Source organism: Medicago truncatula, chromosome 8, assembly GCF_003473485.1.
Source record: "Medicago truncatula cultivar Jemalong A17 chromosome 8, MtrunA17r5.0-ANR, whole genome shotgun sequence".
NCBI lineage: Eukaryota > Viridiplantae > Streptophyta > Magnoliopsida > Fabales > Fabaceae > Medicago > Medicago truncatula.
This window is the reverse complement of record NC_053049.1, coordinates 32,073,534-32,100,164: the sequence shown is the minus strand read 5'-3', so window position 1 is coordinate 32,100,164 and position 26,631 is coordinate 32,073,534. Positions and strand designations below refer to the sequence as shown.

The following is a 26,631-nucleotide window of genomic DNA, read 5'->3' as shown; positions in this document are numbered from 1 at the left end:
ATATCAATCTCATTTTCATACTATTTTAGAAGATAGTCCACATTCATAATTTTTCTCTTTTTTTCACTTCCGACACTTTTTTAATAATTTTTTCTTCTACCATCATTCATTTTTGGTTTTGATAGTAAATTCGTAAATGCTTATTTCAATTGCACAGATCAACAAACAACAAAATAATATGGAAAATAATCGCGGGCAACAGTCAAGGGATCTACAAAGGGAAAGACGAACTCAAAATGCAAGAAATCGGAGGCAAAATATGAGCACCGAGCAAAGACAACAAGAATTATCTAGAAGGCGAACAAATTATAGACAATCAAAAGAAAGGGTAAAACAAGCTCAGACAACAAGTGCCACAAACAGAGATCACATGATGCCATTTAATGATTTGACAAATTTAAATTTCACATCCTCACGTGTTCAACGTACAAATGACAATGAGGCTGGAACAAGTATTCGTCGACGAATCAATCACACCACATCTGGTTAGTGATAAAAAAATTATTGTTTCTTAATTTATTTCAAGCTTACTTCAAATTACAGATACCTATAATAATTTACAATATATTAATTCTTTTTAGTAAAATAACCTTCGTACTTTCTATTAAAACTTACATACCACCATTTTGATTCAGCATATTTTCAAGGAACTCATGATAATGAGGCTGGACCAAGTAGTCGTCGACGATTCAATCACACCGCATCTGGTTAGTGAGATAAAATAATTGTTTCTTAATTTATTTCAAGCTTACTTCAATTACAAATACTTATAAGAATATACATTATATTACTCATTTTTAATAAATTAACTTTTGTGCTTTCTACTACAACTTATATACCGTCATATTGATTCAGGAAATTTTCAAGAAACTCATGACAATGAAGCGGGATTAAGTAGAAGAAATAGTGATGACACTACAAATGGTAAGCACGATATTTTCTAACAATTACTTATTTAAATTTAGTAATTATATATCTTTGTAATTACTAATTTTTAGCCACATTCTCCTAATAAGAATTCACTATATTTTTTTCAGAGACTCCAACATCAAATGTCGTCTCCGACACCACACCTAATGACGCAACATCGTATTACAATCAAGGTACAACTAAAGTTATGTATTACCAAAAAATATTAGTAAACAAATATGAATTTTTCTTATTAACGTTTTATATACTTATTATTTAACATTCACAATTTTAAGTTATTATTACAATAGTTTATTTTTTATTTATTTAATATTTTTGTCACTTTCACATTTGTTTTGAATATTTTTTATTCTTGAATAATATTTATTTTAATTTTATATAAATATACCAATGTACATTTTTTAATGTTTTTATAATCTCATGTATTTTATTTAAATAAATTTATTATTTATTATTTTTTAATTATTTTATTCATTATTTTTTATGTAGCATAAATATCTCAACAAACTAAATATATTATTTTGTCAAAAAAATGAACTAAATTTATTATATACAAGTATCTTTCTTCAATTCACGTTGAAAACCTTTTATAATATTTTTTAATATTATATTTCAATACGTTTTTTTCTTCCATTTAATTTTTTTTTGAACCGTTGCATTTAATTCTTTTAAGGAGGTCCCATTTAATTTTATTACCTTTTTTACAAAGGAATTTTATTATCTTTTTATCATTTATATATTTAATTTCAATATCGTTTAACCATCACAATCTCACAAATATTTTTATTCACGTTTAATGATACCAAATATTTTTATTTTCTTTCTTCAACCTCATAAATACACAAACACACACATTAGTGTTTAGAGTAATATTTTATGTGTGTCTGGTTTTTTGTTATGCTACTTCGTATAATTTTTTTTAGTGTTGCATAATGCGTATGATTATTTTTATAAAATTTTAGTTTTAATTAAAAGTAAAATTGTAGATGTCTTTTCTTCAAAAACAGGTCTAGATGCCTAAATAATTATACTTATATATATATATATATATATATATATATATATATATATATATATATATATATAAAGAGAGAATGCATATCAAATGAGATGAGTGTTAAGAGTAAATTGGTTTTCTCCATTTCCCTTATCCCGTTCTCTCTCTATTGCATAAGCCATAAGTGACGGCTCTTTTTACCTCTTCTATGTATTCTCTTCAACGTTCTTCTGTTCCTTTCTTTCCTCTCCCTCAATTTAGGTTCAATAGAAAGAAAACATAATAAGATTTTGTCAAAGAAAAGAAAGATTATGATAGCTTTGGGAGAGAAATTCCAATTAGTTAGAGTAATTTCGTAGAAGACTAACAAATAATCACAAGCTGATTTGGTTAAGAGTGAAATTATAATTTAGTTCTACTATTGTTCAAATCCAACTTAAATTAACCCTTTTTAAAATTTTTAATCAATTGATAAGAAACGGGTCACGAAAATGGAAAATAGAAGAAAAAAAACATTCAATTGGGGTATGTATGATTTAGGTGGCCATAGAAATCTTCTAACAAAAGCAGTAAGCATCGCCAGCTAAAGGGTTCTGTACAAATTGCATTGAGAAACGTGTGCAGAGGAAAGACGAAGAGCTGTGTTTTTTGTTTTAATTGACTGTATAGTTATTGATAAGTAACATATTTTGTACAATGACATAACCACCACGGTGGTCCCAACTTTTATTATGTTTTTTATTATCATGTTACTATTACTTCCTCCGTCCTAGTTTAACCGAGCCACTTTACCATTTCACACAGATTAAGAAAAGTGTATAAATGAAAGAAAGAGAAAAATGGTTTTGAATGCCTTTGTCAAGTATTGGTTCATTATTCTTTATCATAAATGTAAAGTATAATATATTGAATTAGGAGTGGTGAAAGTAATATTAATTAGAGTTATAATTGAGAAAAGGTAATTAATGTTGTATTGAAAAGTGAAATGGGTCAAGATTCTTGAAACAATATTTTTTCACAAATGACTTAGTTATTATATGACGGAGTGAGTATTTGAGTAGTATTTTATTCAAGTCTGGGTTAATGTGCATAGTAATAATAATAGTTTTGGAAGTTGACCTCAGGTTATATTCTTCACAATTTATAGTAAACACCTTCATGCATCAGCATTTTTAATGGGAGATCCTTACTTAATAAGGACCACTTCTTGTTAAGAACTTTCCATTGGGGGAAGAAAAAATGAGTCCCCATTAAGGAACAGGTAATTGTATAAGGACTCTCTTTCTCCTAGGCAACTAACGAATCTCACGTGTAAAAGAAGTAATAAAATATATATTATGTGGTCCCGCTTACAAAAGAAGTAATATTTTAATAATTAATAGGTTAGTTAATTTGGTTATTGAAGTTGAAAATATTCAAATGTTTTTTAAAACTATAAGTCACTAATTACTTATGCAACAATCTCATGGACTAAATTGACACTGGAATTATTATAATTAATTAATTGATTTTTTTAATTTCCAAGAACCATTTTATTTTGTTTTAACATAGGAACATGGAGAGATATATACCAAATTATCCATAATATTTTAAGGTCATTTTGGTATTCTGAGCAGAAAATTACCTTCCAGGTCATTAAGCTAATATCAAATTGGCCACCATTATATGTAGAAGTTGGAGAAATTGCTGCTCCAATTGCAATTTTATTGGTAGTTTGAACAAAGTCTGAGCAAAGTGAATTGTAGCACCCAGTACCTTCATATGCATCAGTCTGCAATTATTACTAGCCATTATCATTTTTCTTTTCAATACATTTTTTTATTAATGGGTATCTTACACTTGAAGCAAGTAGTATCAATCATAGATAGTTTACTTTTCCACCTCCTTTCTTCAATCAATTTACTTACTGTCCAATTAGTAAAGAATCTAGAGTTGCTCTATTCCCATAGAGCTCTCGACCAACGTGCATAAAAATTACTACTTAACATTTACAATGGTGAAAAACATTCAACAACACTTAACATCCATTTTTTCAATTTCCAACACTCCACATAATTTTCTCTTTCTTATTTAACACTCATTCAACTTTTACCCTCTTCAATAGTTTTTCATTCAACACTCTACCCCACCACATTTTATTTATTATTCTTATTTAATTTTATATTTTTGTTTTTATAATTACATAAAATTACAATTATCGATTATAATTAAAATAAAATAAAAAACACCTAACATTTTTTTTGGCTAAAATGCACTTTTGGCCCTCTATATTTGGCTCCGTAGCAATTTTGACCCCCTATTAAAAAAAAATACTTTCCAGCCCCCTAATTTCACCCCCTTTTGCAACTCACATGCCCCCTCTAATTTTGACTCGGTCAAAGGCCACATGGCTCAAGATTAAAAATCAATGGTCAAGATTAAAAGAATCACATGCTCCCTCTCTTAGCTAATAGTTTTCTTTAAAACCAATTACATTTCATCTTCTTCAACCTGCATAAGTCACTTGTACTCATCTCCTTCTCTCCCGCGCCATTTTCGTTCTCTGCCAACAGCGACGGTGAACCGGCATCTCGTATATATCTCACTCGCTCACTCTCCCTTGTTGTCTCTCTCCGACCGTCTTCCCTCCCTTGTCGCTCTCTCTCTTACAGTCACTCTCCGCGCCGATGGAAACCGTAACAAATGAAGATGTCGTCGACAAGGTGAGGCAGCAATACAAGGGGAACCACCATATTTCTCGTTCTCCACCAGATATGTTTCTCATTTACATAATTAAATAAAGAGTAAATTACAATCCTCTTCCCTCAAAGATGCTTGAATTACACTCCCCTCCCCTCTTAAGTTAAAATATACACTCCACTCCCCTCTTATTCAAAACATATTAGAAAAATTTCACTCCCCTCCCCTAAGAGAAGCTAGAATTACATCTCTCTCCCCTCTTATGTTAAAATCTACATTTTACTCCCTCAATATTCTTTTTTATAATTTCTAATAATCTAGCAAAAAATAATAATTTAACACACTTAAAAAATAGTATTGCGGGTCTATTTTAATATAATAAAAAATTGAATACATATTTTTCCTATTTTTTATTCACAATTTCATTAACGTGTAGTTTTAAACCCTATTATAAAATATGAAACAACCAAAAACAAAATTAAAATATGTGAAAAATTACTAAAATCATTAAAGCATGATTATTTAAAAGTTAATTTGATACTCTAATTTATAAAATCAATAGCAATATATTTAAATTTAATTATCATTGACATTTAAACTATAAAGAAATGAATTAATTTTTCTTAAATGGTGATTCAAAATTAATATATATTATAAGAATATTTATTTATGTTCAAATAGATTAAAGTGTAGTGCATATTTAATTATTAAGGGAGAGGTTTGTAATTCAAGCATCTTATAAGGGAGGAGAGTATAATTTATGTTCCTTTTTGTGAAAAAAATAATTTATATTACCTGTAATACATTTTTTTTATCAACGTTAACTAAAATTTTCATTTGAATGAATTAAAAAATGAATAATTTTTTTATTAAGTTATAGTACGGTAGTGTGGTTAATTTTTTTATAGCACATAAGAAAATAAGTTAATTTTTTAATACGGAAGTGTCGTTCATATTATTTTTGTTGCTAAGTTAATTTATTTTGAGGATATTTTACTATCAAAGTAATTAAAAGTACAATTAACTTCACCTACATGATAGCACAAGTGCACAACCATTCAGTTATAAATTTACGTTTTTGTCTTTTCTTGATGCAATGGAGTGTATAATTGGAAAATTGCAAAAAATGCAACTCTCACCTATTTTTTCTCATGCATGAGAAGGCTCAAAAATCAATGGGTCCCCCAGATTTTAACTCTCTTATCTCTTTCTCACCACAACCAAACAAGAGAAGTGTGGGACTTCTCTCCTATTTCTCTCTCTTCAACTTCTCTCTCTCTTTTTTCTCCTCTACCAAACACAATGTAAAAGTATCTATACTGTTAATAAAGGGGATACATGATTTTTATTTTTTTTTGGTACAAGGGGATACATGATTTTATTAGGCTTAAATGTGATTTTGGCCCCCTAACAAAAAATGATAACAATTTTGCCCCTTTAACTTTACAAAACATTGCAAAACGCAAAAAAAAAATAGCAATTTTGGCCTTTTATTTTAAAAAATATGCACTTTTGAACCCTTATCTTTTAAAACTATGCAATTTTGGCCCCTTGTTTTGAGAGACGTGATGTCTTTTGAGCAGTCTTGCAATGTTTTGTAAAGTTAGGGGGTTAAATTGCTATTTTGTTTTATTAGTCGGCCAAAATAACATCTTTTTAAAAGTTAAGGGACCAAAAATAAGTCCTTTTTATTTTGTGCAGCGTAATAATATATCTAAATTACAATTAAATCTATTAACAATGATGCAGTTGCCGGTCTAAATTACAATTAAATCTACTAGCGTTCAGACGGGCACTCCCGTGCCCGTTTGTCTGCTCTTACTACTGCGCTAACACATGTATACTTTACCTTCTTTTTTTTTTGCATAAATTAAATTTTGTATAGTTTGCAATTCACAAATATAAGAACTAAAAACCTGATGAGTATAGATTTAATGGTGTCCTTTTTTGTTTGCGTGTTGCGATAGAATATGTATACAATATTATTTACCCATCTGTCTGCTTTTTCTACTGCGCAAACACACATTTCTATACAAAAGTGATAGGTTGTAAAAGAAAATTTTACTTTAGAGTAGTAGTTGTTCCATGAATGAAATGATATAAATAGATATTAATTTATTAATACAAACTTTTTAAACATAAAATAATTGACATATCTCTCACTTAACACACTTCATACAATACAAGACGCTCACAATAATTAGACATAAAATATTGACATGTCTTTCACTTAACCTGTCAAACACGCTCTCAATAAAATAGATATATAAATAAGACATAAGGATATTATAGTTTCATACCTTTATCTAAAACATTTCATTGTGATTCAAAATGCACAATTAATCTCTTTAGCGCTTTTCATTTCAGAACCCTTAAATGAAGTTTGTTACATATATACTTCATCAAAGTTTATTTCAAAACATGTATACTTACCTCTTCAACTTTCTCCTAATCCCCTTCAAAAAAAAAAACTTTCTCCTAATCCTTGTGTTTCCTTTTCTCTATTCTATGCTTGTTCTCAAGTTCCTACATCAGTGCACATAAAAAAAAAGTCAATGGTGTTGAAGATTATTTTAGATCGTAGTAGGAAATAGAAAATGCTTTTGAGCACTTTCTTCTTGATTAAGAGAAATCAGTTATGTAGAGAAATAGATTTTGTGCATTATAATGGTAAAACCTTGATGCACTATGTTTTTCTTTGATCATGGTAGAACATCACTGATTTAATATTTATGTCTTCCACTACTTCACAAACTTCCTCGACATGACTACAATTGATATGAAGGATGACCCAATACTGCTCCATGTGATTCCAATATCTTGACCTCATCAAGAATGGGTGTCTGCTACCATAGACGTAATAGCCAAATAAGAATAGATAAAAAAATGTAACCCGAACAAAAAGACTTACATCTTATTGAGAGAAGAACAATATCTGCCTTTTCTGAAGAGAAGAAAGAACATGAAAGTTTTCTTAGTAACCGCATATGCCGTACCGCGCCATCAACATAGCAGGACCACCGCCATCTCCTAGTTAAAAACTTAGCCCCCATGCACCGACTGCTTTGTGATTTCTTCACTGCCACCAAAATATCCCCATTTCCCTATCGCAAAACTGGCAGTTGAAAAACATGGCATTGATACCCTACTCGTTTCCTATTTCTTTATATTTTCTTTGCCTCTTCAAGACCAAGTGTAATAACGATCACTTGCTAAGAATAGAATTGGAATGATAAAAATCCAGATTAAAGGTCCCTGTCCTCTATATAGATGTTTTACATTATAGAAAAAGATATAGATTATAGATGACTAAATATGAAAAATTAATTCCTGTAAAACACACTTACGGTGAAGGGAACCATAAATGTCCATCGAAAAATATGTTAACAATTCTCTAAAAAATTCAGAGACTAATAAGCAAAAATGCAAGATAGCAAACATAAATAAATACCAAGATAACAAAAATGGGATTAGAATAAAACGAAAGAAATGGAGTACTAACCGTTCCGCGTGGAAAAGAATGATCATGGTGAAGGGTTGTCATATTGTTGCGCTTTTAGGTTCCCCAACAGAAAACATAGTCTACACTTATGAAAGCACATACACATACACCGATACCATACACAATAATGACACATAAATAAATTTATTGAACATAATCAAATGTGTAGGTGTCAGACATCAACATACATCATATATGTTACACGCCATTCATTAAAAGTAAATTCTGTGCAATAAACATTATTCATAAATTTTAAATGATATTAAACTTTTCATACATACTTGATTCCTTTCCTCTTCTGCAAGTGATTTTGTCTTTTTCAATCAACCTTTGTTTCCATTAGATGACTTTTGTTGCTTTTTATTGCTATTAGTAATTGGCAAATATAAACTACCATCAATCATGACAGTTCAAGTTCTTCAATAAAAAGTAGGGAAAAAAAGGGAAGTATGTTAGTGGTGTAGTTAGTTTTAAGCAGTGGCGGAGCCAGGAAATTTATGGAGCCTGGGCGAAAAATTAATCGTAAATTCACATGTGATATAATATATAAACAGTCATAAATCGATTTTTTTTTTTTTTACCTAAAAAAAATCAAAATAAATGAAGCTTATCATTTTATCAACAAAAGTACAATTTAAAATAGGGTTATTAATTTAAAGGTGACAACTTGTGTACCCATCTCGCTATGGTGGGTATTTGTACCCATGACCTTTTAAGTCGGTTAAAATGTTAACTGACGTCATAAGATTTTTTTATTTTAATTTATTTTAATTTATTTTTTTATTTATTTAGGAACGAGGTTTTCTCTGATACCAGAGTTTTAGCAGAGTGTGGAAGACTTTTTCTATAGACAAATTTAAATTCTTTTGTTTAGTTTTTCGAGTTGTAGAGATAACTTGAGCTTTGTAATTTATTTATCTCTTTTTGTTCTGAGATTTCAAAATCTCTTTTGGGTGGTGTTACTCTAAGGCTCTAATTCCTGATCAATGGTTTTTATGTTTCTTCGAATAGATATTTCTCAGCTTCTATCAAGGAAAAGCTATTTCTTGCTAAATTTCTATATATACGTGACTTTAGGGTAACTAAAGGTTTAAATAATTCATCAATATGAATTGTATTTTTTTCCTATAAATTCTATGGTGTAAATTCTATGCTATGGTGTGAATTACTCAAAGCATAATTAATTCTATAACAGATTGTAAAAGGATGATTACCCTTTTTTATAAAATTCGAGTTTCCCAACTTATAATGAAAAACTATAGATTAATCTAGATGTTTATCTTTTAGGGATATCCCATTTGTAAATTTATATCAAATTTTATTTTTCCATATTTTAAATTACATTTTACTTGTGCAATTTTTGCTTGTCTTTTGTCTAAAATCGTAGAGTCTTCTAGCGCTATTTCTAGAGGTGAATCAATACCTTTCATAAAGGTACTTTTGATTAAAATTTGAATAGTTGATATATGAATATAACCAATTTTGCTTTTTTCTTTTTCAGAAAATGTTTCAATTCTTTTTTCAATTTGAGTTTTATGTATGGTAGATATGACTATATTTCCTTGAGTGTTTTCAATTGAAATTGCTTCTTCTCCTACCATTATTCCAAATTTCAAAATATTTTTTCTTGAGAAAAATTCTTTGAATTTATTAAACTTTCTTTTGAAATTTTCTTCAGCAGTTAAAGATAAATCTGCTTCTTCTATCTTATTATCTATTATGTCATCAACATAATAACTAGATGTTCCTTCAAAGTATGAAACCTCAGTCATATTCTATAATGTTTATTATGTCAATACTATGATACTGAAAAGTAAATTTTGAATTTAATAAAGATATATTCATACCTGATTTGATCTTCTTTGAGATTTTGTTGATATTTTTGGTTTCGTTGTAGCTAGATATAATCTTCGAATGATTATATTTTGTAAGGGTGGGACTAACTTTCTCTAATTCTACGTTGTATAATTCTGAAATTAAGTTTAGCATGTTGTAGGTTGTAGTTATGAGAATTTGAGAATTAGGTTTTGAAGTTGTAATTGGTTGTTAATAGAGTAGAAAATCCGTTGAATTTGGTAGAAGTGATGTTCAGATCATGAGTTATTTTTAGTACAATGTTTTATATGGTTTTGAGTGCCTTAACATGTATAGAAATGGTTAGAAAATTTTTTGGATCAAATTTGAGCATAGGGAAGTTAAAATTGGGAAAACGAGGTATTATTATATCTAATTACAACGAAATCAAAAATATCAACAAAATCTCAAAGAAGATCAAATCAGGTATGAATATATCTTTATTAAATTCAAAATTTACTTTTCAGTATCATAGTATTGACATAATAAACAACAATGAATATGACCGAGGTTTCATGCTTTGAAGGAACATCTAGTTATTATGCTAATGACATAATAGATAATAAGATAGAAGAATCAGATTTATCTTTAACTGCTGAAGAAAATTTCAAAAGAAAGTTTAATAAATTCAAAGAATTTTTCTCAAGAAAAAATATTTTGAAATTTGGAATAATGATAGAAGAAGAAGCAATTTCAATTGAAAATACTCAAGGAAATATATTCATATCTACCATACAAAAAACTCAAATTGAAAAAAGAATTGAAATATTTTCTAAAAAAGAAAAAAGCAAAAGTGGTTATATTCATATATCACCTATTCAAATTTTAATCAAAAGTACCTTTATGAAAGGTATTGATTCACCTCTAGAAATAGCCCTAGAAGACTCTAGGATTTTAGACAAAAGACAAGCAACAATTGCACAAGTAAAGTGTAATTTAAAATATGAAAAAATAAAATTTGATATAAATTTACAAATGGGATTTTCCCTAAAAGATAAAGATCTAGATAGATCTATAGTTTTTCATTATAAGTTGGAAAACTCGAATTTTATGAAAAAGGGTAATCATCCTCTTACAATATGTTATAGAATTGATTATTCTTTGAGTAATTCACACCATAGCCTAGAATTTATAGGAAAAAATACAATTCATATTGATGAATTATTTACACCTTTAGTTACCCTAAAGTCACCTATATTTAGAAATTTAGCAAGAAATAGTTTTTCCTTGATAGAAGCTGAGAAATATATATTTGAAGAAACAGAAAAACCATCGATCAGGGATTAAAGCCTTAGAGTAACACCACCCAAAAGAGATTTTGAAATCTCAGAACAAAAAAAGATAAATAAATTACAAAGCTCAAGTTGTCTTTACAACTCGAAAAACTAGACAAAAGAATTTAAATTTTTCTATAGAAAAAGTCTTCCGCACTCTGCTAAAACTCTGGTATCAAAGAAAATCTCGTTTCTAAAAAAAATTAAAAAAAAATAAAATCTTATGACGTCAGTTAACATGTTAACCGACTTAAAATGTCATGGGTACAAATACCCACCATAGTGAGATGGGTAACAAAGAATTTCCCTAATTTAAATTAACCACGTAATATACGTGAAGTCTGAAAATTGACCCTGTAATTAAATAACATGTATTCTGACCATGTAATTCGAGATTTTTATTATTTATAACCTGTAATATACGCGAAGTCCAAAAAAGCAACTGAGAGATTGAATTTTTTCATGATTTTCCAGCGACGAGTTAAGAACGTTAAAATATGGCTTTAACAAAAAAATTATAAATTTTCGACAAACGACAAATTAATTATGAATTTTTAAAGTGTCAAAAGCTCAAAAAACAAAACAACAGAAATCTCGATCTATAAATCAAATTTTGAGCTCATTATTTGCAAAGACATCTATAAAAATACATAAAAGGGATTTGTAAAGTTTCATAGCATTTCGAAATCGTTTAAATTTATTTTGATTTTTCAACTGAAACGTGCAAAATTGAAATTTTGTTCCGCGTAAGCGTATACTCACAAGTCAAATTTAGTTCCCTAATTTTGTAGGCATGACTAGAACATGATAAGAAACATTCACAATGAAATTTTGTAAATTTTAAACGAGATACAAATTAATTATAAATTGTTTAAGAAATTCATAATTATGAGGGAATAAAAATTCATAATTAATTTATCCCTGGTCGAAGAAATTTAATTTTATGTAAAGCTATATTTTAACGTGCTAAACATGTAAGAAAAAAATAGTGAAAAAATTCAACATTTAGGTCACATGTTTAGACTACACGTATATTATAGGGTGATCAAAATTAAATAAGAAAAAATTCAAGTTACAATGTTAGAGTATATATTTTGTATTTTATTGGATCATTTTTCAAACATAAAGTATATTAAAGAGTCAATTTGAACAATTAACCCGTTAAAATAAGAGAGATGAAACTGTCAATAGTGTGCCAAATAAAATTCCAAGACCTATTTACGTGTGACAATTTTCAAATTGCCCAAATTTTTCTTTTTATAAATGTGTTAATGAGCTTTTTGGTTGAGTCTAATGTGCAAAAATTATCGATCGAGCCCGGGCGACCGCCCGGGATCGCTACACGGTGGAACCGCCCATGGTTTTAAGGAGTTATTATGAATATTAGTAACCGTAAAAGGATGTCACTTAAATTCAAACTCAAACTGTCAAGGGTATTTAAGGAAGTAAAAATAGGCTACACCAAAACTAAGTAGCGGTCCCTAATTTTAAATAGTAGCGGCTGTTGAATGAATCATATGAATGAAAGCGGAAAGGCGGGCACTAACGTGCCCGTCTTGACACCAGTGATAGATAAAGGAAAATAGTCTTTATTTGTGAAATGCCTTGGGCTTGATTTGCTGAAGGATGCCTTGAGCCAGAACATTCCATTGTTTATTTTTATTTTTTCCTTCCAATTTAGTTCGTTTTTTGTTATAATGGAATGCATAAGTTCCTTCCCCCGGGTTTCTTCCTTTGAAAGGAATCTATGTGCACATAATTTGTATAATGGAATGCATCTTTGATTATATCGATTCAAAACTCTTGATCTCTAGAGCTATTGTGCATACACATTGCAAAATAAGTGTTATTGTTTGAGCACATGGAACTTGGAATTTCAAATATGTGGTGATCACAGTGTATTAGTTTTTTTATTCTTCTGATTCCTAACTCCTTTCCTTTACTGTGGATTACAGCCTTATTGGGAGAGATCAAAGAAATTAGCGAGCAGAAACGAAAAGAAGATGATGTTCTTCTTGCAATTGCTGCTGGAAATAGACGGCCTATTCTTCCTAACTTGGAATTTGAGTATCCTGATCCAGAGATTCAGGAAGATCTGTATCAACTCATAAAATATTCATGTGGAGAAGTTTGTTCAACCGAACAATTGGATAAAGTCATGAAGATTTGGACAACAAATTTAGAACCCATGCTCGGTGTTCCTTCTCGACTGCGCGTTCCCAAAGACACAGAAGATGCTGTCGAGGCCAAGAAAGATTCTGCAAAAACTGGTACTGCAAGTATTGCCAAGGGTGATAGTAGTCCTGGTGTTGGTGCTACCGTAATGAGTCCTAAGAATACATTTGAACAATCAAATTCTTGCAAAGAATGGCAAACAAATGGGGTTGGCGGGGTTAAAGAGGATGATTGTCTCAAATCAGACCGTTCTGTGCCTAAGACTGAAACTTTGGGAAGTAGTACCCTGCAGGGTAATGTTCATATCAATGCATCCATTCCTGACGAAGTATCAAGAGTCAATAAGCAAGATCATTCCATTGAACAGTTGGTGAATGCTAATGTCTCAATGTCCTCTAGAGTGGAGCCAAGTAACGGAAGAATAAACATAAATAATGCATCAGGTTGGGAACTTGATGCTTACTGTACCATTTATTTAGTACATGGACATCTTTTTAGAATTATTATTAAAGTTTTGTTAGTTAACATGTTAAGTATAGTAAGAAATCAGAATATTTAATCTATTAAATGAATATTCAAGCATATATTATCTTTTTTTTTTGTTGAGAGAAAGCATATATTATCTTGAAAATTTAAAAAGTACTAAATAGCATTGTTACTGTTATCTTTATCATTAGGAGCTATATCTTAATAGGAAGCGTACAATACTAGTTGAACTAAACTTGTCTTCCTAGAATATTTAATATAAGTAGGTGTTTTAGATTAGTTTTTATCACATATCGTGTTATCAGAACATAATTCATGGCCATATTTTTGTCCATCTTTTCCTCACAATGCAACATTTACTCCACTGTTTATCTTAAATACTTGGTCATTAGTGTTTCCTTTAATTTTCAAATGTTTCTCTAATGAATGGACACTCTGAGGTACTTTTTTTTTTCCTGTAAGGACTTGCTGCAACTCCGTCCAGACCTGGTTATGTTTATAGAGAGGGAGGGCTTGATTTACCTTCATCAGAGGTATGGCGTAACTCTTTTATCACCTTATTTTAGTCTATTTTCAAGTTTAAGCCTTTGAGACTTATTCACTTTAAGAGGTTTAATTTAATTGACTATTAGCATATACCATATGGTTTGAGTCTAGGGTGAATAATGTAGTGAAATGATTTGTGGTGGAAGACTGAAGGTATACCATCAGACATGTTGTTATAAAAGTCAATAGCCATGATTTGAGAAAGATTAATACACAAAAAGTGGGAAAATGTTTTGCAAACATGTTTTTCATCTCCATTGGTGCCATCCTTTAGATCTACAAAAGGTTGAAGCCACCAGACAGGAGAACCTGCCTCCTCCTGATCAAAAGAACCTAACCACGGCACCACCTTCACCTGGTTACAATTCTTCACATTCCTATATCTGTGCTGCTCAACTTATGGCCGAACACCTCTGAACCAGCAACCAGTGTCGAAATAACCATGAATAACCACTACATCTCTGCTCTTCATCAACCCAAAGTAGTTCTAACAGTGCTGCACTGCCAAAACTGCATATTTGAAACGGGGGCGCTGAGGTCTTGGGCTTCTGGCAGGAGGTCCTTTAGTGAAATCGAAGATTCAAGAACAATGCTGGCTCCAAATGGCAGTGGCACTCAAGGAGGGTTGCTGACCTGTACAGCCCTTGAGGGATTAACCTGCAATGTAGAGCCTTTTGGTTGTTGGCAAAGAACAATACACGGAGATCTAGGTCAGTGGGTAGGATTTGGAAACTTTCAAAGCTAGTATTAGAATGGAGAGGTGGGGGGAAATTGTTACTGTGAGTTCTTCTGTGGCATGCTCCATGAAGAGAATCATTGGTCTCATTTTGGAGTAAGGTGCAATTTGTAAATTTATTCACTTGAATATTAAGCCATATGTTGCTGCTGTTTTCAAAAGAATATCAGGAGCACCATTTCCTTTCTACTGAAGTTAGTCTGACTACCTTGCGGCTGAAGTTGTCAATAACACTCAAACTGTAATATATTCAGCCCTTTAGTCTAGCTTGCATATAATTTTTTACTTTAAGAGAGATATGCTACTGGTTTTTCTAAGAATGATTGATCCATGTAATTGAATCTTACGTACTAGGAAAGTACTTGATTGTTGTTGTTGTTGCAGGGCTTATGTAATTTAAGAGTTAAGACCAGCAATAACTTAAAACTTCATGAAAATGAGTTTGGGGCTCCGTTTTTTCCTCTTTTTCCATCATTGTGTGTCTTGTCAGGCTTGCATTGTTTCCCATATGGTATAATGTCGTGATTTCTTTTTTAATTACCTAGGGTGCTGATTCTACAAGACCAGATACGTCCACAAATGGGGCCATCATCGAAGACACCAAAGCTCACAGATGTCACAAAGAATCAGTTGGACACTTCAAAAGTGAAAGAGAAGAGGGTGAATTGTCTCCTAATGGAGACTTTGAAGAGGATAACTTTGCAGTTTATGCAAATTCTGGTCTGGAGGCAGTGCATAAAGGAAAAGATTGTAATACCAGTCAACACTGCCAAAATAGACGCGAGGAACAAATTTGTAGGGTAGCTGGAGGTGAAAATGACGATGAAAGTGACGGAAGTCCTCATAGATCATCAGACGACAGTGAAAATGCATCTGAGAATGGTGATGTTTCTGGTACCGAGTCTGCTGATGGTGAGGAATGTTCTCGAGAAGAACATGAAGAGGATGGGGATCATGATAACAAGGTCGAGAGTGAAGGTGAAGCTGAAGGAATGGCTGACGCCAATGATGTTGAAGGAGATGGAGCCTCGCTGCCATACTCAGAGCGCTTTCTTCTTACTGTAAAGCCTCTGGTAAAATATGTCGGCCCAGTGTTTCATGGGAAAGAAGAGAATGTTCAAATTTTTTACGGAAATGATTCCTTTTATGTGCTGTTTAGACTTCATCAGGTACAATTGTGTCAGTTTATGTATTATATACATTTATGGTTGTGGTTGTAGACTGACCAGAAGTTTCAGAGCTCAGAATATATTCTTTAACTTGCATTTTCTTTGCTAATTTGACAGACATTGTATGAGAGGATACGATCGGCAAAGATTAACTCATCTTCTGCTGAAAAGAAATGGAGAGCTTCAAATGATACAAGTTCCACTGATCGATATGCCAGGTAATATGCTTTGGAATGTTACTGTTCATTACAAATTAAACTATACATTTGAATATCTATACAAGACTGATGACGCCCTTTATGGTTTTATGCTGCAGGTTCATGAATTCTCTTTACAGTTTACTGGATGGTTCTTCTGATAATTCAAAATTTGAAGATGACTGTCGAGCTATTATTGGAACTCAGTCATATGTCTTGTTCACGTTAGACAAGCTGATATATAAACTTGTTAAGCAGGTAATGTGCATGAATTATTTTTGTAAGTATGTAAATTGACCCTTGTTTTGGATAATATTCGGTATATATTTTAGTATCGATAATTTTAGGACAGATTTTTTCCTGTTTTTCTTGATTAAGATTTATTAGGCTTAGCCTATATAATCACATTAGTGTTTTTACTCTTTCATTCAATTAACGGAATTCAGTTTTGCTCTTGTTTTCTACTTGGTATTAGAGCTCTCGATCTGGGTGGGAGGCTTCGCTTCCGCACTAAAACAAACAAAAACCTAGCTGCCTTCGTTGCAGCCATCTTAACTGCCTTCTTTCCAGCCATACTAGGCAGCCTTCATTGCTGCCTTGCACCTTGAGTCCGTTCTCTGCTTTCTTTTGTCTCGCAATCACAGCCATCTGCCGATGCAATTTGTCATTGCTGTCTCCACTATATGCTGTCGCTGCCGATCTGGCACAACCCAAAACCTTGGGCCTTTCTGATTTGTCACGTGCTCTCACATGCAGTTTTTCAGTTCTTCCCTTGTCAGCTTGTGGGTTCCACGTGCCACCCTTATCTCCCCAATTTTCGGCGCTGCTGAAACCGGTCATCTCATCTGTCCTTGCTGGTTTGGTTGGAGCCAATTTCATTGTGTGGATCCCATGTTTGATGTGTTCTAGGCATTTCTTTGTAAAGCTCTTTTGTTTGTGGTGTTGCCAACTTGCCATTGCTGCGTCCCAGCCCTTGTTTGATTTTATTAGGGTTGTCTTGCCCCATTGTCGACTGTTTTTTGGCGGTTCCAATGGTTTTTTCCTGTCCTCACAAGCAAGAAATTGTCGGTTTCATTCTTAAGGTATGTCGCTTGACAAATGTCCAGCTATTTCATCGTTGACAAATGTTCTGAGACAGGATATGTGGATATATGTCTCCTATGCTAGCGATCTATGGATGTATGTTCCTCACACTTCTCATCTTACTCCACAATGTCTAAATAGCACATATTATTATTTCTAATGGATCTCTTGCTCCTGTACGTGCAAAGTTCATAATCTAGTTTCTAATAAAATATTGTGTGCATGTGTATATCTTAGCATCTGTTTATTAGGACACGTTTTTTTTTTCTTCCTGTTTTCCTTGATTGTGATTTATTATGCTTAGCTTATATAATCACAACAGGCTTGTACTTTTTTCATTCAATTGATGAGATTCAGTTTTTCTCTTGTTTTTTACTTTCCGTTTTTCACGTGCCTTTATACACCATTCTATCTTTTTTCTGAGCCTGAAACCATGTCCTATTTTGTTTCAGCTTCAAGCTGTTGCCAGTGGCACTGATGAGATGGATAACAAACTTCTTCAACTATATGCATGTGAACAATCAAGAAAATCTGGAAGCTTTTTTGATATAGTTTATCATGAAAATGCCCGTGTTCTTCTTCATGATGAGAACATATATCGTATTGAATGTGTAAGTTTTTATGTGTTCCACTTCTCTGCTTGGATCAGCTTTTGATTTTATTTTATTTTTGGTGCTGAGCATTTGAATGAAATCTTAAATGGATAGCTTTATATACATAATAATGGATGAGTGTTAAGATTAAATTGGAAGGCATATCAAATGTGATGAGTGTTAAGAGAGAAGGCATATCAAATGAGATGAGTGTTAAGATTAAATTGGTTTTGTCCATTTCCCTTATCCCGTTCTGTCTCTATTGCATAAGTCATAAGTGACTGCTCTTTTTACCTCTTCTATGTATTGTTCTTCCTTGATTTTTCTCTCTATAGAAAGGATCTCTTCAACGTTCTTCTGTTCCTTTCTTTCCTCTCCCTCAATTTAGGTCCAATAGAAAGAAAACATAATAAGATTTTGTCAAAGAAAAGAAAGATTATGATAGCTTTGGGAGAGAAATTCCAATTAATTAGAGTAATTTCGTAGAAGACTAACAAATAATCACAAGCTAATTTGGTTAAGAGTGAAATTATAATTTAGTTCTACTATTGTTCAAATCCAACTTAAATTAACCCTTTTTAAAAAATTTAATCAATTGATAAGAAACGGGTCACGAAAATGGAAAGTAGAAAAAAAAAAAAAACATTCAATTGGGGTATGTATGATTTAGGTGGCCATAGAATTTTTTTAACAAAAGCAGTAAGCATCGCCATCACCAGCTAAAGGGTTATGTGCAAGTTGCATTGAGAAACATGTGCAGAGGAAAGACGAAGAGCTGTGTTTTTTGTTTTAATTGACTGCATAGTTATTGATGAAGTAACATGATTAGTTTAGATCCAATGGTTATTATTAAATCCTCTTATCTCTCATAATAACCACTCCTCTCATTTGAAATATATATATATCAAGGTCAGGATACAAAACTGCATCCATTCAATACATAGATTGACTATTAAAACTTACTCTAACATGTAGGTGAACGGTGTGGCACATTATTTCGCTAGAGCAATATCATCCCTGGCTAGTCTTCAATTTTTTTTAATCATGTTCTCTGTGTTGTATCGATATTTCCACTATGAATGAAATATCTTGAATTCCTGTGATAAAAAATAGAAATAAATAGCTACATACTTAATTTATTTTTTTAACAAAGTTGAATACTTATTTTATTAAATGTTAAACTCATTGAAAATATTCACATCATTCACGCGACACAAAATATAACCGGCAAAACTCACAATTAAATAAAATCATAAAATTTCTTATTTAAAAAACAAAGCGTAAATGACATTCTCCTCTCTTAAAAAGATATGAATTACACCCCCCTCTCTTATTATGTTAAATATATACTTCTCTCCCCTCTTATGTAAACCATATTAGAAAACATTCCACTCCCCCTTTCTGAAAGAAGCTTGAATTACATCACCTTAACCTCTTATGTAAAAATCTACAATTTTATCCCTTAATAACTTTTTTTATTTCTAATAATATAGAAAAAACAATCTACCGCATCCTGAAGAAAAATAGTATTGTGAGTTTATTTTAATATAATCAAAATTTGAATTCATATTTTTCTCTAGTTTTATTCACAATTTCATTACATATAGTTTTAAACCCTATTATAAAATATAAAACAACACAAAATAAAATTAAAATGAGTGAAAAAATAATAAAGTTGATATAGTATGGTTATTTAAAAGTGAATTCTATATTCTAAATTATAAAATTAATAACAAAATATTTAAATTTAATCATCATTGATATTTAAATTATAAGGAAATGAATTTATTTTTTTTAAATGGTGGTTCAAAATTAATAGATATAATGAAAATATTTATTTATGTAATATACTCAAAAACAAAAAATAAGATCATAAATTAGGTATTAAGTCCCCGTGAGCTTAACTCAGCTGGTATGGAAAATGCATAATATATTCAAGGTTCGGGGTTCAAACCACAGCCAACACCCAAAAAAAATTAAGTATTAAAATTTGTGTGTTTGCAATATATAATATAAATATTTATTTGAGAATAAAATAAAAAACATAATAAAACTAAAACATACATATGTTTTTTTTTAATATTTTTCTCAATGTGTGCAAAGTTTCACCGAATAAAGATTATTAATTGCTAACTTTTTCAATAGAAACAGAAAATATTTTTTTATAATAAAGATTGCTGATAAAGAATAACGTGTAAAGAGAAAATTAAGCAATTAATAATTTTTATTTTGTGCAATATTGCATGAATTAGAAAAACTAGTGAATCATACATTATTTAGGGGCCGATACAAAACCTAATAGGCTCGAACCAAGAAAGTATTTGAGTTAGACCAAACTAAGGGAATAGAGCACCACTATTGATCTGGTTGAAGTCCATCAAGAGATCCTCTAACATAGGTGTCATGTTTGGTATCAAAATGACATCATCATCAGAGCTTCCAATAAACTCCATAGACGTATAAGGGACTTCTGATTCACCGGTAGAAACTTCTGGCTTAACTTCGGTAGAAACTTCTGGCTTAACTCCGGTAGAAACGGAGTTCTGATTAACTCCTGGCTTTTTATGATTGTGTTCTCCTTTATATGTCACAACGTAAGTGTTCTCACTGGTTTTGCTTTTCTCTACTAGTTTTTTTGCCGAACAATCCCAAAAACTTTTACATTTGTAGTAGCTCCTACAAAATCATTCATTCATTTTTTTTCATATCAAACACGCTAAATTGTACTATTTTAATAGATAAAATCATACACATATAAATGTATATAAGAGAGAGTTTTACATAGAGGTATGCAATCTGGATTCGCCTTACGTTGCGTGACATATTGGTTTCATTTATACATATTTATAAAAAAGTAATATAAATGAAGTGAGATTTTAATAAAGTGAAAGATATTGATTTAAGAGTGATGTGTTTAAAATCAATTAAATACTATAATTGAAAAAAAAATAAGATTTAAATATGTTTTTAGTTCCTACAAAAATATCCTCTTTTTTTCTTCCTTTTTTTTTTAAAAAAAAAATATACCACTTTTTTCTTTTGGTCTTTATTGTTTTGTTTTGCTCCTGCAAACTTTTATTCATATTGGAATTGATCTCTCTAATATGTAGAATATTTGATTTTATTTTATCATAAGAAGGATTAAAATGGATATTGAAGGGACCAATTTCACTAAAAATAAATTTTGCGGAAACTAAAACAAACATCAAAGACCAAAGATCAAAGGTGGTGTAATTGTGTTGCCTAAAAAAACCGAGGGATGAAACGAAAAAATGATACATTTGTAGGGACTAAAGACATATCAAACCAAAAGCAATTAACAGTACATTGAAAATTAATAGGGACATTCATTTTATAACAAAATTTAATTTTGAAAATGTGTCGCACGACACATTGCAAGGAATAGAGTAATAATTTTTGATGTTTTTTAAATTGAAATGCAAATGCAACCGCGATTAAGACCACATATGTTGCATTTACTTACAATTCTTTCCAATGGTAAGGATCATGGTCCTTGCGATCACTATTTAAAACTCTAGGTGTGTATTAGGTAACAAAGTTATTGTTTTTAATATGAAATAGAAGACAAATATGTAAATTTAGAGCGTTTAATAAATAAAAACCTTGGATGTGGAGACCCTTTAATGGGTTTTTCTCCATATTTTTTCCATGCCCATGAATCTTCTGAAGGCTCGTCTTCCCTCACATGGCACACATATGTCACTAGGTTATTTTTTTCTCTGTAAAAAAAATGAAAGGTATAATGATTTTAGGCCACAATAAAATTGATATAATTAAAATATAATAAATAATAGGAATTAATACTTTACCTTTTTCTTGATTTAAATTTTGGTTTTTTTGGATGTGTATTTGGTAAAAATCTAGAATTTGTTCGAGGTAGTAGAAATGGTAGTTGATTGCGCTTTCTCAGGGATTGTTGTGGAATTGATGGATGGTTGAATGCACAATCAAAATTGCTGGTTGCGATTTCAGTGCGGGTATGGGGTTCAGAAACTGACACTTCATTGTTACGGTTTGGTTCATTCCGTTGTTGTTCGATGAGTATTTGATAATCAGAAATTGTAAGATATTGATTTGTTTTACAAACACTAGTAGTAGTCATTGTAGTGGTGATCGTAGGGATGATAGGGGTAGAGGTGGTGAGGGTGGCGAATGTGGTTGTAGGGATAATGGTTGTAGGGGTAGTGAAGATGGTGGTAGTGGGGGTGGGAGCAGTGATGGTAGAGGTGGGGATAGTGGTATTGGGGTAGAATTTAAGGATCATTTTTTCTAGTTCAGTAAACTCATTTAGTTCAAGCTGTTGTTGTTCGATGAGTTTTGGGAAATTAGAAAAGGTGGAATTTTGATTGGAATCATGAAAACTAGTGTTAGTGATGGTATTGGTGGTAATGTGGGAAGGGATGTTGGTGCTTGAGGGGGTAGGAGTAGTGGTTGGGGTGGTAGTTATGGTTGGGATACTGGTGATAGTAGGGGTGGGGATAGTGGTTGTTGGATTGATATTGATTATCAATTTTTCAAGCTCTATGAAATCATTCGGTTTAAGTGGGGTAATTGGGGCTGAGCTATTATCTTCGAAAAAACTAAAATAATCAAAGCATGGAGTGGTGTTTTGAGGGGATATGATGTTATTGGTTGTGGTGGTTAGAGTTGGAGGTAGAGTTTCAAAATTGGTGGTAGGAGTAGCAAAGGTGGTAGCTTTGCAGCTACGAACAATAGAAAAGAGATCACAATTATCATTGTCCATTGGAGAAAAAAAAGACAGTTTTTGGGAGGGAGGGGGTGAAGCAAGCAATTTGATGGTGGAGCATGATCAACTTGAAGCCTTGCTAACTATTTATAAGAAGAAAATGACTTATTTTATTAATTTTGTTTTGACCAAAAATATATTTTTAATTAATAAAAGTTGAAAGCCGATTGATATTTCCAAAGACAATTGTAACTTTTAAAATTATTTATGATATTTGTTTATTTATGTTAATTACTCGTTTATTATCATTATATATAGTGATTAAAAAATTAAAATGCGTCATTATGATCGTGAGTGAATCACGAATTTAGTTGACTAGATCGTACAATAATTAATTGTCTCTGAGACCTAGCTCAATTCTTTGAAGGAAAGAGTGAGATCTAGCTCAATATCAAGATTGTTTGAATGTATATTTTAATGGTTATCAAGATTTAAACCCGACATCTTTCATTTGTGTGTGTGAGTTTTTAAGTAGTGTTACTCACTCCGCCTAAAGCCAAAACAAAAAAAAATTGTAAAATTAATTATGTGATTAAAATTAAATTTAGAATGATCAATATATAAAGTAAGTCCGAAAAATATCTAAAAGATTAGATATTTAATATATTTAAAAGATTAATGTGGTAAAGAGCCAAACAACAATTTTCTTCTATAACACCCACCTCTATACAATTAATCCTAGTTTTTTAGTGAGAGAAATTTCAACTTCTCTCTAAATTTTGTTTCTCTTTCACTTATCGAAGAGATGTTGTTTTAGGTCATTTTTTGACCTACAATCACCCATCTGCATATTTTCTTTTTCCTTTCTTTCATCTAAATAAATGATCTTCACATATATCAAATGTTTTCTTTTGTGTTTTTTTTTTGTGATTTCGTCGTCTTGTGTGTGTGAGTTTTTAAGTAGTGTTACTCCCTCCGCCTAAAGCCAAAACAAAAAAAGATTGTAAAATTAATTTTGTGATTAAAATTAAATTTAGAATGATCAATATATAAAGTAAGTCCGGAAAATATCTAAAAGATTAGATATTTAATATATTTAAAAGATTAATGTGTTGTGTTGTTAGGTGTTGTGTTGTTCGTCGTCTTGTGCGGCGCTGTTTGATTTCGCGTCTTGTTGCGGTGTTCGTTTGGTTCTTATTGAAAGACCAACTTCAGTCAATCACAGATTCAATCAATGATTTGGACGTCAACGTTGCAGATCCATAAACATTGTTATTCTGGTGATTTAGATTTTATCATATTATTTGTAGGCATTTTGTTGTTGTATGCTATTAACTTAAATGTTGTGAGTTTGTTCGCAGATTCGCCCTTTATGTTTTTAACAATGGTGATTCTGATGTATTCTTTTAATTTGAATGAATGAATATAATTTTGTTTTTGTCAAGAAAAACTAAAAGAAATATTAACGTGATTGCTAGTGACTTAAATAATTTTTTTAAGTAGTCAAACTAACTTCGAAATTGATACCGAAGAGAATTGAACTGAGGACTTTAAAAATAACACACCTTAAAGTTTCAAACAAAAACATCAAACGAACCTAAGTGGATTGATATTGACTTAAATGTTAAATTTTGTAAGATATATTTTCAGAGCAAAAATTCAAGATTCACTTTTTTTCATCAAATAAAATGATTTTGTTTATTTTATTGCTTTTCTATTTTCTTTTCTCATGTTTTCAAGGATTGTTTTCGGGTATTCTTCTCTAAAGGCCAAAAGAAAAAATCACTATCCTACTAAGTTGACTATGAATTTATGTCAAAAGTGCAGTCCAACCAAAAAGTGAAAACAAGGGCAGAAATGATGAAATAGTATGATGATGACTCTTTTTTAAAATGTCATAGCCACACACGTTTTTTTGGATTCTACTTGAGTTTTGTCATTTTTTATGCATGTGGTATAAAAAACGTATTAGTATATATTTTTATAATTTTATTGTATCACTCTCTCATTCACAGACGAATGAGTATATGAGCCAATGAGCAATTACTCCAGTTTGACATGAATTATGCAATATGCAAGGCATGTATTCCATTTGTGCCACAAATTTGTCATACTAAATACTCCCTCCGACCTACAATAAATAACCCATTTGAAAATATTAAATTTTGATCTAACTTACTTTGATCATATTTGTCTACTAATATACAAAGATAAATAATATCATATAAGATGTCTTTAGATTCGTCCCGATGAGTATTTTCTAACTATCAAATTTTCATAATTTTTTCTAATATATTATTCAAGATATTTAAGCTCAAAATTATGCATCGGTATGCGTAATAGGATCAACTGTGTCATGTATTATGGGACGGAGGGAGTATAAGTTTCTAAATTCAATGCACAAATTTAATGAGATTTGCTCAGGCACTGCGTCGTACACCGGTGCAATCAGACCCTCTTCCTGTGCCTACCATCCGTGGGGAAACTTTGTCTATAAAAATCACGGATGTTGTATACTACTCCCTCCGTTCCGGATTAACTGAGTCAAAAGCTCATTTCACACGTATTAAGAAAAATGTATAAATGAAGGAGAGAGAAAAATAATTTTAAATGCACTTGTTAAGTATTGGTGTACTTTCCACTGTCATAAATGTAAAGTGGAATATATTGAATTGGGAATGATGAAAGTAGTATTAATTAAAGTTATAAAGGGAAAAAAATAATTAATATTGTATTGAAAAGTAAAATGATTCAGTTATTTTGGAACACTTTTTTTTTTTTGCAAATGACTCATTTATTATGGGACGGAGGAAGTATCGTGGATTAGATGCTTGCAAAACCAACCTTCGCGGACGACTGGTTATGAACAAAGGGGATAAGCCCTATTCCTCCAAAGACATCATCGTCAATCTACAAAAGTTGTGGAAAGTAAAGGGTTTGTGGCATTTGCTCTCTCTTTGTTGGGGGGTTTTACGAATTCTTTTCTGCCTCACAAGATGATATGCGCACCGTTTGGGCAGTCGGTACTGTTAGCTTGAAATCGGGATTACTAAGATTGTTTGAGTGTACAAAGGACTTCAACATTAACACGTAAAAACAAACTCATTCTCAAGTCTGGATTCGGTTATAGGAATTACCACTAGAATATTGGATGGAGAGGACCTTGTTTGAGATTGCGGGGGCAGTGGGAATACAATTACTGATTGATAATGTAACAAGAAATAGATTGTATGGCCATTATGCGCATATTCTTGTGGATTTGGATCTTTCGGAGGATATTTTTTATGAGGTCATGATATAGCGGGAAGGCTTCGCGTTTCCTGTTGCTATAGAATATGTGGGTCTTCCTGAATTTTGTACGTTTTTTAGAGTATCGGACACAATGTCACTTCATTTCGTTGGTTACATCCACAAAGGGAGAACAATGTTGAGCAGCTAATCGACAAGGGTAAAAAACCAGTTCATTCTCAAAGACTAAAACAATGGTGGAAGCTTAAAAACAACCTCGAGGGTGTTGGTTCATCCAAGGCCTTTGCTACGGTGGCACCTACTCAGCAAGATGATATTAGTAATGATAATTCCGCCCTTGGGAGAGGAGCTACGGTGCAACAATCTGATGAAGGTGATGACACCTTACGGTTGGACGCATCTCAGCATAATGATGCGTGTAATGGAGCAAGAGATTGTTGTTACAAATGCTAA

General features: G+C 31.4%; 1 protein-coding gene across 1 annotated transcript; it reads left to right on the top strand.

Annotated features, from left to right (window-relative positions):
• The first annotated feature begins 178 nt into the window (after positions 1 to 178).
• LOC25501504 (paired amphipathic helix protein Sin3-like 3) lies at positions 179 to 26,631 on the top strand. The gene is made up of 12 exons (XM_039829135.1): positions 179 to 485; positions 636 to 707; positions 856 to 924; positions 1,038 to 1,114; positions 13,134 to 13,854; positions 14,360 to 14,430; positions 15,725 to 16,348; positions 16,466 to 16,566; positions 16,665 to 16,803; positions 18,081 to 18,239; positions 22,309 to 22,488; positions 26,299 to 26,631. Exons 1-12 carry the CDS (start codon positions 179 to 181, stop codon positions 26,629 to 26,631), a joined length of 2,853 nt encoding a protein of 950 aa, XP_039685069.1.